The 13816-nt window shown below is 35.7% G+C and overlaps 1 protein-coding gene across 2 annotated transcripts; it reads left to right on the forward strand.

Annotated features, from left to right (window-relative positions):
* Positions 1–210: 210 nt before the first annotated feature.
* Positions 211–5888, forward strand: LOC129745146 (uncharacterized). Of its 2 annotated transcripts, XM_055738060.1 has the most exons (6): positions 211–464; positions 549–628; positions 1594–1707; positions 4272–4388; positions 4974–5464; positions 5526–5888. In XM_055738060.1, exons 3-6 carry the CDS (start codon positions 1606–1608, stop codon positions 5770–5772), a joined length of 957 nt encoding a protein of 318 aa, XP_055594035.1. In that variant the 5' UTR covers positions 211–464; positions 549–628; positions 1594–1605; the 3' UTR covers positions 5773–5888. The 2 variants fall into 2 exon arrangements, with proteins under 2 accessions (XP_055594035.1, XP_055594034.1); XM_055738059.1 differs by having other exon boundaries at positions 213–628.
* The last annotated feature ends 7928 nt before the right edge of the window (positions 5889–13816 follow it).

Consider the following 13816-nt stretch of genomic DNA (forward strand, 5'->3'; position numbering starts at 1 on the left):
CTTTGAAAAGAACAATGAAGAGCGCAAGTCTCTTATTTCTCAGGATGACTGCAAGTTATGTTAGTTGATGAAAGGAGAAAAGCAAGAAGGAGAATGGATCCTTGCTGTTGTCCTGCAACGAACGACGTAACGAATGCTCAGTGAGAAATCCCATACTTACCACCAGTGATGATGACATACTGCAGCAGCTTACCTTCCATGGCATAGGCCGGCCGCCATAAATTGCTTGCAAGATTTCTGAAGGGGTGCAGGATTTCGAATGTTTCACCCTACAGGATTTGATGTTATCCCTCGACTGCGCAGAATCGGGTATCGATATGCACAGCTATAGTTACTAACGTAAATTGCAGAACAATGAATACAGGAACTAAACATTTTTTGTGAAGCATATTTGTGCGTTTCTTACAAAACAAAGACTTAATCGAAAGTAATTTTATATCAAAAGATGGACACCTATCCTTGATGTAATATATTCAGTGATGCTATTATGGTGCAGGTATTAACAAAATTTCATTCACACCGATTGTGTTTTATTTGATTGCCCTCAGTAAAACGTTTGGAAATTGATGTGATGGTCAAAAATAGTCGTCCAGCATAAAATAATTTGAAGTCTACTATAGTTTTAAGGGTAAGTAGCAGAAAATTATTATCCATTACAATCGCAGAGCGGAATACTCGTCTTGACATGCTACATTTATATTGGGAAATATGAATCTACCTTTTAAATAACAGGAAACAATCTTGGGAAAAGAACGCACAGTTTTTTCTTTACGCTTGCTTTCATTTCTGTGATTTACACAGATCATCGTGAAAAACATAAAAAAAAATATTATATTGCCAATGACCACGTTTTCCAATGGAAGTTTCGACAGATCATAAAAAATCTTAGACTCTATTATGAAAATTGAAAATAAGTGAACCGGGAAGTGAATAGGTGTATGAACAAATACTGAATAGAATTATCTATACAGCATGGCCGCCGATAAATCCTTCCATTTTTCTCTCCGCAATTTCCAGGTTTTATTTCGCTTATTCGAGCAAATACTTAAACTAAAAAATTTCAATTCATAAAAAATCAAAAAAAAAATTCAATTGCTCAAAAAATACCTGAAATAAATACATTACAAGAACATCTTCCGTACAGCTGTGAGTGAATTCGGTATCGATTTTTATCCGGAAAATCAACAACATTTATGCGTGACTTTTTTTATCCTGAATCACGCTCTGCAGTACAACTTTAATTGTTTTACGCCAGTCGGTATGTGTCAACGTTGAGTTAAAAAAACGGTTCGGTTCGTTAAACATGTTCTTGCATTCTTGAGAAATTAAAGTTAGTGGTTTTTCTGCGGACAACTGCGAGAAGTTGCAAAAAATCTGAATTAAAAAAAGATTTTTTGTTTCATGGGTGTTTCGAACCGAACAGCGATTCAGGCAATGAAATTTCACATTCCGCTCGGTGTATGACTCATACATTCGAAACACTGTAAACAATTTGAACAATTGAAATGATTCTTTCAAATAATTTCTACGAAAACTAGGCCTTCCTTGATTGATAACCTATTTGCTAAAATTTAATTCTCTCTATATTTTCAGGCTACAAAAACAATGGATGCTATTCCAGTTGGCAGAAATTTTGTACTGGTGAAAGAGGAGGATCTACCAAAAATACTACAAACAATCGAAAGTTTCTTGCCTCATGCAATAAAGGTAAAGTCCCTATTTGGAATGATGCTCCTACTATACAAACAATAGACACTCCCCGACTGAAAGTTGTAATTCAAAATTGTTTTTCATAGCATATGAATTGTACATAGGTACACATTTTGCTACTGATATTTTATAGTGTGCTTTAACATTCATAACTTAAAAATTTGGTCAAAAATTGGCAAAAGTTATAAATATCTAAGCTATTGATATTTTGATCATTAGATATTTATTTTGTAAAGTCCGCAACGATATTTTGCGTTCTGTCTTACGAATATGAAAATGTTTTTTCTTATATTTAAAAAAAAATGGCATAAATGTGTGAAACATTCAAGCCGGGTTTACTAACGATTTTCAGATTTTTTTTTATTTCAGCTGGAGAGTAAGAAGGGGAAGTGTAATAAAAATATTGAAAGGTTTAATAAATTTGCCACAGAGCGGAGTAATTTGGTCTCATCAGCACAGAAAAATCGTGCATTTTGTTAGTTATTTCCTACGTGAGATGAGGTTAATTGCATACAAATTTGAAGTCACGTTTCAAAGACAAAGTACAGATAATCTTTTCGTATGGCATGCTGTCTTCTTTTGAAGCTTTTAAACAACAAATTCGGCATCTATGAAAATTTGTCAGGTTGAAGAGGATAAGTTGTTTTTAAAATAAGTGTAGGTATTTTAAACGAAGTTACTTGTAATTGGAACATTCTAAAAAAAAATAATTTGATAGTGGTGTTTCAAATGCATGAAAAATAATATACATTCTTTGAAAAAACATTCACACTCGGAATCGTCTCTAACATGGTGAAAAATACAATGTAAAAAATTAATAATTACGATACTTATCTCTGTGCAGCTACAAAGGGGCTCTTGCTACACACACATAGAAGAGGTCTGTTGGACATCACATCAAAGGTATCCAAGCAGACGCAAAATTCATCTAGAAGGTTGTATTTTCCAAGAATGAAATTCTCTAAAAAAGAGTCATTTGGTATACCTCGAATCATCTGCTAACAAGTGGAAACGATTATGTGGATATTTAATTGAAGAAGCTATAGAAGGTACTAAGAACGCCCCCAAATGCTTTTTTGACAGACTTTTTTCTATCTTATAGATTACATTTATAAGTACAAAATGTTCAATTTTCCCATACAAACCTAAAAAGTAAAATTTACTCATTTAAACGTTACTTAAACATTCTGCAAAAATTCATGGACGACAAACAAAGCTTTCAAGACCCCAGGGTTTGAGAAATACAAAAATCACCCCAATTCGCCTCAGTCTGTTACTATCATCTTTTTACAAACACTCCCGCCCATTTCTAACAGCAAGCACCATTCATTATTTCATCGATTTCACTGTTGCACTTTTTGCACATTTTGATAATTTGGCCATGCAAAAACATTTTCAAGATCTGTGGCCTTCAAGTTTTTTAACAACACGTGTTGTAGTTTCGCATGTGTGATGCAACGATAGCAATATTTCTATCATATACGGCTGAAATAGAAACAGTACTGTAAAAAATACAACGTCCAAAGATGTTGAAAACATTTTTACATGGTAAAATTTTCAAAATGTCCAAATTTCTACCACTTTTTCCCAACACCAGTGAACCTGCTCTAACGCTTGCTAAAAGTTTTTTTCTCTTCAACCACACTCTCACGCTGTTGAAAGTTTTTTCATACACAAATTCCAGGGAATGCCCTGTTTAGAATTATTTATTCCAAATATTTTCACTATACCTTTCTAGTTATATTGTGAACTGAAAAACCTTAACTTAATCACCTCGAAGTATTAACGAATAAATTGCCTCCCAACAGCACCGGAAATTATTAGGATGTATGCACGCAAGTATGCAGAGCATGTTAACTGGTGTTGGGAAAAAGTGGTAAAAATTTTGACACTTGTAGCACATTTTGAAAATTTTACCATGCAAAAATGTTTTCAAGAATTTTAGGCGTTGTATTTTTTAACAGCACTGTTTCCATTTCAGCCGTATGTGATTGAAATATTGCTATTTTTGCATCACAGCGTGCGAAAATAGAATATAGGTGTTGTAAAAAAACTTGAAGGCTGCAGATCTTGAAAATGTTTTTGCATGTTAAAGTTTTCAAAATGTGCTAAAAGTATTAAAATTTCTACCACTTTTTCCCAACACGAGTGAACTAGCTCTTAACTAAGCTTCAGCATTCTGGAAAAAAAAGAAAAACCACTTTGAGAATTTCCGCCGGGCACATCCAAGCGTTTACTACTTTGTTGTTCCTAAATTTCTATTAAAACTTTAATTGGTTTTGATGGACAAAAACAAAAATGAGGGCGTCTTCTAAAAGTCATGGCTTACTTACAAGAAATCATTTATTAAAAACTTGGTGTGCCGAATGAGTAAAAGAACACATTTTCGTTACAAAACTTTTATATTTTTAATGAAAAAAACCGAAAAATCGTCATTTTTTCACCGTACCCTGAAAATGCCGGTTCTAAAATTCGTAAAAACTTTCAACATATGTAGTTTACTCTATTTGTTCAATATTGATTTCGATTGTTTTGATAAACACTTCCAAATTGTTTTTCAGTTTCATCAAACGATTCAAACGTACCTGAAAGACAAAATATGGCACTTTTATTTCTATATATCGAAAACATGGCCCGAGGATGCTGTATGTTTACATTTCCCAGGATGCACGTTGACGGTAAGTATCCAGTTCGAAGAAATTGAAATGCAAAATCCTAGGCTTGGCTTACTTTTAATTTTTTCAATGTAAGGTGTTCAGATTTCATACATAGATGGAAAACTTCCTTTTTTCGGATCAAGATTTAAGTTTCAGATTTCAGTTTTGTAGTTCAGTTTTCGATAATGCAAACATTTTTAGAGCAAGAATTTTCTGATACTCTCGGAAAATATGAATATTATAAAATAGATTTTTTATTCATTATTCAAAAAACCACAAAGATTTGAGCACGTTGATAAATTGTTTTTTTTTTTAAAAGAAACTAGTTTTATTTATAAAGCGATTTAAAAAAAAAAATACATTTTTTTAGTTTTCCCTAATTGCTTATTGAATTTTCGATGCATTAAAATTGTTTGAAATCTGTAACAATACTGAATTAAGCTTAAAAATGTGAAAAAAAATGTCGAGGACATATATGCGCTCATATGCAGTAAGGTAATCATAATCAAACAATATGCATCAAAATTCTACAGCTTTACATGATTCCCCGCCAAATATAAATTATAAGTATGATTTTCAAGTTTTAATTATTTTGCTTTGTTTCAGTCATACGATAAAATTTACGAAAGTGTGGGCATATTTTGTCCACCAGATCAACTAGATAAAATGTCTCTCATAGAAACGGAAGATATATTATTCAATTGGAATGAACCAATTTACATGAATTTTACGCATGTTGGCATAATGAACCAAATGGATTCAATATTTCGCACAAAAGTCAATGGTCAACTGACAGGACGAATTTACGGCGATGTGTACATTCACGAGTGTCACGCAGAATTGCATCAAGATCTAGAACCCTTACCGAGCAACGAAGCTGTTCTTCAACATTTGACGCTGAACAATGTGAAGGATATACATGATTTGTATCCGGCAGCAGATATCGAAAGCATAGAGCTGTTTGAAAAATTAGTCAACCGATTGCCGGGCTTTGGTGTTTTCAACAAAAATACCCATGAGCTTGCCGCCTGGAGTCTTCAATCTTACTACGGTGGCATGTTTTCAATGCAAACAAAACCAGAATTTCGGCGTAAAGGGTAAGATTTTTCTTGCAGGATTTGTAGTTTTTTTTACTAACCATTCTTGTTTCATTTTTAGGTACGGCATACAACTTGCACAGACATTAACAAAACTAGTCATGAAAAGAGGTTATATACCGTTCGTTGTGATAAGACCCGAAAACAATGCTTCACGTAGTCTTTACACAAAACTAGGATTTAGAAAAGCGTTTGAAAGTGTTCGTGGAACATTTGCTCCGAATGTAAGCAATGTCGAAGAAGATAAGGAAAACGAAGACAATTTACAAAAAGATGTGTGTATTGACAAAGACAGAAAAAATTGTTGAATAACATAATTATATTATACTATCTTCTGCATAATGATATTTATAGCTAGCTTTTCCAAATGCATTTGAATATGAATCGCTTTTTACTCCAATAAAAATCAATAAGTAATTTCAAACTTCGGTTTCTATTGATGTGAATTTGTGAAAATGCGTTGGATAGGGCCTATAGTTAGTATCGATGAATGAAGTTAGAGAAAATACCTTAACATTTGGTTCGTGCTTTGTAACCCCATTATAAGTTGATTAGCGAAACCGATTCTGTCCAGTGGATACGAAGAATAGATATGCGTTCACGAATAATTTCTGCCAACAACTGTAGAAATTACTCGGGCTTTATCGGAATGCGGATTTCAGAATTATCAAATTTTTGAGAATATTTCTTAAAATCATATAATATGACCTTAAAAATAAGTTTTAATACTTTTTTTTTAACTGAACTTGTAACTCTCAGCTTATGAATACAGAAAGTATTTAAGTGTTATTTTTATGTGAATTCTAAGGAATATAAATTACCCAATACTGAATACAATTCGGAAACTGCAAACAAATTTGCACAAGAATTCGAATCTATCGCAGAATCTATCATCAAAACCTGCATCAATTCGCGATGAAATATCCTTTGAACAATCCGCTCGTTTTACAAAAACTATCATCATACAGAAGCTGAATTTATGAAATTGGAAAATCTTTACACTACGGCAAATCCTCCAAAAATGCCGTGAACATCAAGTCCCTAGGTACCGTCTATTTATCGACTTCAAAGCCGCATACGACACGATCGACCGTGACGAGCTTTGGAAAATCATGGACGAGAGCGGCTTTTACAGGAACCTGACCAGACTGATCAAGGCGACGATGGCTGGAACGCAGTGCTGTGTGCGGATTTCTGGAGAATTTTCGAGTTCATTCGAAGTGCGATGATCTATTTGACGAGGCGACGATCTATCCTTCATGGTGTTCAACGTGGCGCTAGAATGTGTTATTCGACGAGCGGGGGGCGAAATGCGGGGCACGATTTTCACCAGATCCAGTCAACTTATCTGCTTTGCCGATAACATTGATATAGGGGGTTATTCTGCGAGTCGAGTGACGTGACTCACAAAATTTCAATTCTTTATCCTGTCTCCAGGAAATGTTTCAGAGAAGAAACGTTAGTATGCAGGAGCTCCAAAAACCGTCACAGGAGATTTGCGCTGAAAGTTCTAGCCTAGAGTGATTTCTGGAGGCGATATACTGCCGTTGGAAGCGTAATTGTCACATGTTACAAAAAGGCAAAGCGAGAAAAACGCAATTAAAGTGTCACCAAAACATTTTGCTGTTATCGCACAGTTTCACAACTTTTGTTGACTTCAATTTCGTAGATCTCTAAAATATACTCCTATCATATGAGCCTCGATCAAATTTTTCGAAAATGAACTGTTTTTTCAATGAAAATCCTTGTGTGACATTTATGCCGCGAAATTCTATGAATAGTCGAAAAATGGACGCATATTTGTCACACCACGAGCATTTTCTCAGTAGTTGTTTGGTTTGGAATTTCGTGCGTGGCTCTTGTGTTTTATTCGTAAATGGAAGCTTAAATTAAAAAAAATCAGGTCTGAATAGGATTATTCGAAAGCGTACATTATTTTGTGACAAACATGAAGTGTTTAACGGGTTCGATCAATAAAACGGCACGGGGAGCCATTTGCAGCAGCTCACTCACTGTACAGGAAGCAACATTTCTTCAACAAACTGTCAGCTGCCGTGCTGAAAATGTCGCAACCGCGAGAGAAGCGATACCAGAAGAGGACAATCAATCCGTTTGAAGTGAATACGGTCCTGGAACAAGATCCGGATGAAGTAACTCTGGCGACATACTTCGTAAACATTAAAAAACAGACATCTCCGGTATTTTGCGAGGTGCGTCAAAATAAAAACTCAAAGCAAAACTTAAGAAGAAATGGTCTGCAAAAACCACCGACAATCACTTATGGCCATCCTGGACAATTTTGGATTACAATTCCACGGCGCCGGAAGAGTAATATTTGACTAATGTTGTGAAGTGTTTCGTCTGCATGCACAATTCCAAGCGCCAGCAACGAATCCGAAGCAGTTTGCAGAGTTTTTCTTGCACATATTGAGATGTCGCGAAAACAGTGACCCTCCCTCCTCTTTATATTTCCATGATCCCCTCCCGACTATCAAGGACACGTATGCCAAGTTTGGTGAAAATCTATTTAGACGTTCCGAAGTTATAATACATTCATTTATTGAGTGTGACAAATATGCGTCCAATCGTCTCAGTGTGACAGTTATGCGTCCATTTGTCCCAGTGTGACAAATTGACATTGAATTTTTCTCGAAATTTCTAGAATAAACTTTATGTTTCGACAAAGAATTTCAATAATAGGTACGTATAAAATTATCACGATTGGCATCAAAAAGTCAAAAACGTCGAAATGTCACATGTGACAATTATGCGTCCAACGGCAGTATAACGATGTGAAATCTTGCACATCACGTCACGTGACTCTCAGAATGAGCTCTATAGACGGCAGATCATCTGCTGCAGTGGAGGAGATCTGCCGTTAACTGAAACGCGAAGCAGGAAGGATAGGGTTGATGATTAATACGTCCAAGATGAAATATTTGAGGGCCTGCGATATCCGAGACCGACCAAGCCTGCTTGTCCAGTAATAACAAGTCACGATCGACGGCGACGAGCTGGAGATAGTCGAAGATTTTGTCTATCTCTGCTCACTGGTGACCACAGACAATGACAGCAGCCGTGAGATCCGGGGGCGAATGATCAGCGGAAGTAGTGGCTACTATGGACTCCACAAGCAACTGCGGTCGAGAAGACTTAGACCGGACGAGACATGGATATTGCTTGAGGAGGACCTGCGCACACTGGGAGTGTTCGAGCGACGAGTGTTAAGAACCATCTTAGGCGACGTGCAGGAGAACGGAATGTGGAGGCGGAGGATGAAGTCAGTGCAACTCTACGGCAAACCCAGTATCCAGAAGGTGGCGAAGTCTGGACGGATGCGCTTGGCAGGACTTGTTGTGATCTGGCGTATGTGGGATGCCCGAGAAGTTGGAGAACGGTTGCCATGAACCGAGTGAATTGGAGTAATATTGTTCATTAAGTTATATCGTGAGACGGACCCCGATGTAAATAATAATTTCCGAATTATGAAATTGACTCAACAAAATGAATAAAGAAAATTAATGAAGATAAAATATTATCAAATATAGTAAAACAGTTACAAATTTTTCTATATTATGGCGAGCTTAATACTTACTTACTTAACATGGCGTGCTTAATGTGTCGCCTTGTTTTCTGAAGAGTGAGGTAGGTATATTGGTTTTATTACTATATTATATATTATTACTTAACCTTGACCTTTTTTCGGCTTAACACTATCCATCGCTTGTCGCTTCTAAGGAGCTTATTAAAAAAATAAATTACAGTGAAACCTGGGACAAAATATGTCGAAACTGGTGTCAAGCCATTTGGAATTGCTGATCTGATATCGAATTAGATGAAGGTCGAATTTGAGCAAGATATCTTCAAATAGTACTTAAATAGAGCGATGATCCTTAACCTCGCTGATATTTTATCAGGATTTGTCCTGATTTTCGAGAGACCGTCCTGATTTTTCAAAAACTCTCGATTTGTCCTGATTTTTTAAAGTTGGTTCCTAAAATGTCTTGATTTGTCCTGATTTTCATAAAAATTTCTCAAATATCTTAGTTAAACTACAAGAAAATCGAAGTAAATAGGTTATCATTTTTTTTTTGCCAGGAATTTACCACTTTGTGGCATTCTTTATCGAATCGATAGGTTACGAAATACCATTCAACAGATGGTAATCTTCGGTTCAGCGATGATATTTGAATGGTGTTTTTCGATATGAACTACAGGCCAGCCAAGAAGCTGCTTACTGTTGTTGCGTTTACAGCACCTGTATTGCCCCTATATTATGCAATTTAAGCAGATATTCTTTATATTTTCGAGAATCCAGAGGTGTCCTGAAAAATCCTGATTTTTAGCTTCGCGATGTCCTGATTTTTGTCGAAACCACCTGCCCCCCTGTGTGCAATATGGTACCACACTGATTTTCAATAGTAACACTTGAAATAAGAAATGAATCAAGGTACTTATTAAATAATTTCTGGCATCTTGTGTTGGTTATGATTATCAGTTGTATCTCTTGTACCAGCCAATGCAAGATGTGTGTAGTCATCCCATAATATGCTATGCTATTATTATGATTCACCAAAACGGAATATTCAAATTTAGGTTTTTAATTTTGTTTTCATTTCTGAATAATATAATATCGTCAGTACATATTTGAAACTTGATAGTCGCTGCCACCCTAATGTAGGTGTTGGAATATGGAATATGTTGGAAAGGATGACTTACCTATATGAGCGCCTTTTAATGTGGTAATCTACTTAATTTGATGATCGACGATTTCACTGTGTCAAACATTTACATAATATACCTACCTACTTTTCATTTTAAACTCTGCCACACAGGAAATACTCTTTCTTTTTGTTTCCATCTTCATTAAAATATTCACTAGGTACTCTTCTTATCTTGAGACGCTATCAAATAAAAAACAAATCCAAAAAAAAACTACCGCGGCTAACGAGATCGTTTCCATGGCAATAATCATAATCGCCAATCCCGATCGGATGGATCAAATAGAAAATCGGAAAAACCCAACTTTTCATTGAAGAGTTGCTCTGAGCACTGTAATGTCGCTCAACCAGCTCCTACACAGACCGTCTGCTACTCTCGGGTGTCTAGCTACCAATGGCCCTCGTGGCTCGGTCGGGCTACGTTCGTTTGGGAGAGAAGCATGAACATGTACACACACATACGCCATGAATAATATCAAAGGGCAATTGGGTATAAAATGCACTGTGGCTTTAAGCTACGATACTACATTTACTTTTTTCTTTTCTTTTTTTTTTTTGAGTTTATTCCCAACTTAGTCTCAAGTTCAATTGTCACTTAAATAACTCTTTAAATATAAGGTGCTCTCAGATTTGGGTGCAGCATCACGTTTATCGTTTTTATTGATGAAACCAAACTCGATCTCCACTTGTTCTTCTGATACTCATATCAGGTTCAAATTGTGGCCTACTCATTCGTCTTCTTTTTTCTGATTTGTTTATATATCTTTTTCAGGTATCAGACTTTGTTAGGTGTTGCGTATCTTATCCATGTCTCTCTTAATTTCATTGCCACTCCTGTTATATTAAACCAGTTCCTCAGCTCATCATCCTAAACACTGTTGGGGTTATATATGGATTAAATTTGTCTTGGATACCACCAACAACATCTTCGAAAAAATTGTTGTTTTGCTGTTGTCTATGAAGATGTCCGATACATATTTGATTACTCATTCAACACTTATGCCAGAATGCCAGTAAAATGTTACTATCTTCAACTGATTCTAATTCCTCTTTAATGACCGTTGTCAAGCTGTATGTCGAACTGCGATAAGATAATCGTCAGTATTACTTGAAGCTAGTTTCTTGATTTTATTCAACACGATTTTCATATTCAATCGATGCATTATCTTTCATACTACCAAATACAAGCAACTGTACTTGAAAACATCAATTATCGAGCAGAACGATTAACAATTAGTGTTTCTATGTTTCGCCTAAGAACGTTAACTTCCCTTTATTTTATTTGAATAATATTTGATTGGCATAAACATTTCATCACCATTATTGGTGCTGCCAATAATATGCTATCATTACAATAAACTCACCCAATGAGTTCTTCGTTTTCAGCTGTCCAAGTTACTTCTCAACGTTTCATTGGATTCGTAGCACTACTGCTACAACTTCTTGACAGTCCTTAGATATCTATTTTAATCGGTGTGCCGGGTTTTATTATCAATACCATGATTTGTAATCTTCATCTCATGACCATTTAGGCTCTAGCAAATAGAAAATACTCAAAATGTCCACTGATACCTCTAAGCGTTCACCATTCGTTTCTGTTGATTCAAATAGATTTTCATACGAACAAAACTGAAAATACTCTGTCACCTTAACTTATTCTACAGTTCCTTTTTATGTATAAACGTATCTTCAGTTAGGCAACTACCTCGTTCTTAGATCTTCATAAAAAACACTCACTAGGCAATAAAGGCTGATATCAATAATGAGTTTGAATTGATTATTGTTGAATCATTCTAGTGGTGTATAGTTAACGATTCAAATCTTGTCAGATTTCACACAAACCTAGTTTGCCTGCAAGAAAAAGTCCTTAGAATAATCCATAATCCAAAATATCCCGCGTCATTCAACTTCTATACTTCTTAGACTGCAGATGCAACTTCTACTTTTTCAATAAAATGGACCACAACAACCTTAATGTAGCACTTCGATCACCTTGTTTGATTACAGAAGTAAAAGCTCCCGAAACTAACAACTCATCATATCAATAGATCTCCAGTACTTCGAAACCTCTGACCACCATAAATCACTCTATTATTTATTTATTTATTTATTTATTGCAAACAGATACATAAAATTAATACATTTTAGATAGTACTCCAATGGCTTCGCCGTTTAAGGAGTTGTTATTGATCTTAAATTCTATAATCTATGATCTAATCAATGATAAAGCGATAAAAAAAAAAATATGCAACTCTTTGCAACCATTTAAGCCTGCATACAGATTCTCACAAAAAATCTATCTAGCTCATCACTATTACTGCAATACCCCATATTCCCCGCCTAATCCAATCGTCGTAGGTCTTAAAAGAATGATAGGGCTAGCTTCGAGGATCAACCTACTGCGCTCTTCTTCAGTGTTTGTCAACAATTCGTCACACTCAATCGCATATTTCGCTCAGAAAAATGCCAAAACTCGCCTTTTGTCTTTATAAGTAATACTTCACACCTATGACGCTATTCGTGCAAAATTTGCCTTAACCAACATATTTTTTTTTTTTTTTTAATCGAGACTTTGTCGTCAATCTTTATTACTGATACAAATGCAGCTATCATATTCCAACCGTACTGTCATCGACAACGTGAGAAGTTCCAATTCGAAACATTTAATCCACTCTGTGCTTTCACCTCTCTTTCAACTTCCAAGACTTTTCCTACGACTCTAGATTGCCAGGTGCTCTTATTTGTCAGTAAAACACGGACTTTTGACCAATCTTCCAGATATTACTCCAGATTGCTCATAATTAGCCCTGATTATTTTTTTTTACACATAGCATCCCTGCTTCGACTTCACATCTTCCAAAATTGAGTCAATCTTTGAACGTTAGATAGTTCTTCTCTAATTCTTACTAATTATTGATGCAACACTCCGCAATCAGAAAACAATACAATTAATCCATTGTTTGTTTGAAAAGCAGTTCCCTTTCGTAAGTAAACTTAAACATTTCTCAAGTAGTGCCCAATTTGCCAACAACCACATCATGTTTGGCGAACATACCCCTCTTTTTGCCAGGGGACTACATGTCAACGAACGCTAACTGATTGTATGTAAAATGCAACGATAATTCATTCTCATGCTCACTTATGCTGGACAAGATCATCCTGTCAAACATTATACATATTTGGGTTTTCACTCCTCTCAATATTCACTCTCATCCATCAAATGACACAGACCCAAATACTTCAAATATCTCACACTCCGGAAGAGAATTCCACGAGCAAAGTTGAGTAAAATCTGTTTCCCACTCGCGCATGCAAGACCATCGTCAAAACTCTTCTGCAATGCCATTGCAAATACATATTACGGAGAAATAACTCTCCTCTTTCATTTTTTCCAAAGCCTACCTCGATGTACGCTCGTAACAAATCAACACCGTTTGCCTTTTTTCTCGTTCCACTCTTTAGGTACATGTAAACCTAAACAAATAGAATTGGAAAACTGAACCTTCCGTCTTCCTTGTTCTTCCAACACCTCAAGTGTTCTCTTGGTTACATTTGTCCATGTTTGAGTAAGGTTAACTGCATTCAAGCAATTCCATTTCCATCTACTATACGGCACCCGCAAACCAAACCA

The sequence above is a fragment of the Uranotaenia lowii genome, chromosome 2 (genome assembly GCF_029784155.1).
Source record: "Uranotaenia lowii strain MFRU-FL chromosome 2, ASM2978415v1, whole genome shotgun sequence".
Lineage (NCBI taxonomy): Eukaryota > Metazoa > Arthropoda > Insecta > Diptera > Culicidae > Uranotaenia > Uranotaenia lowii.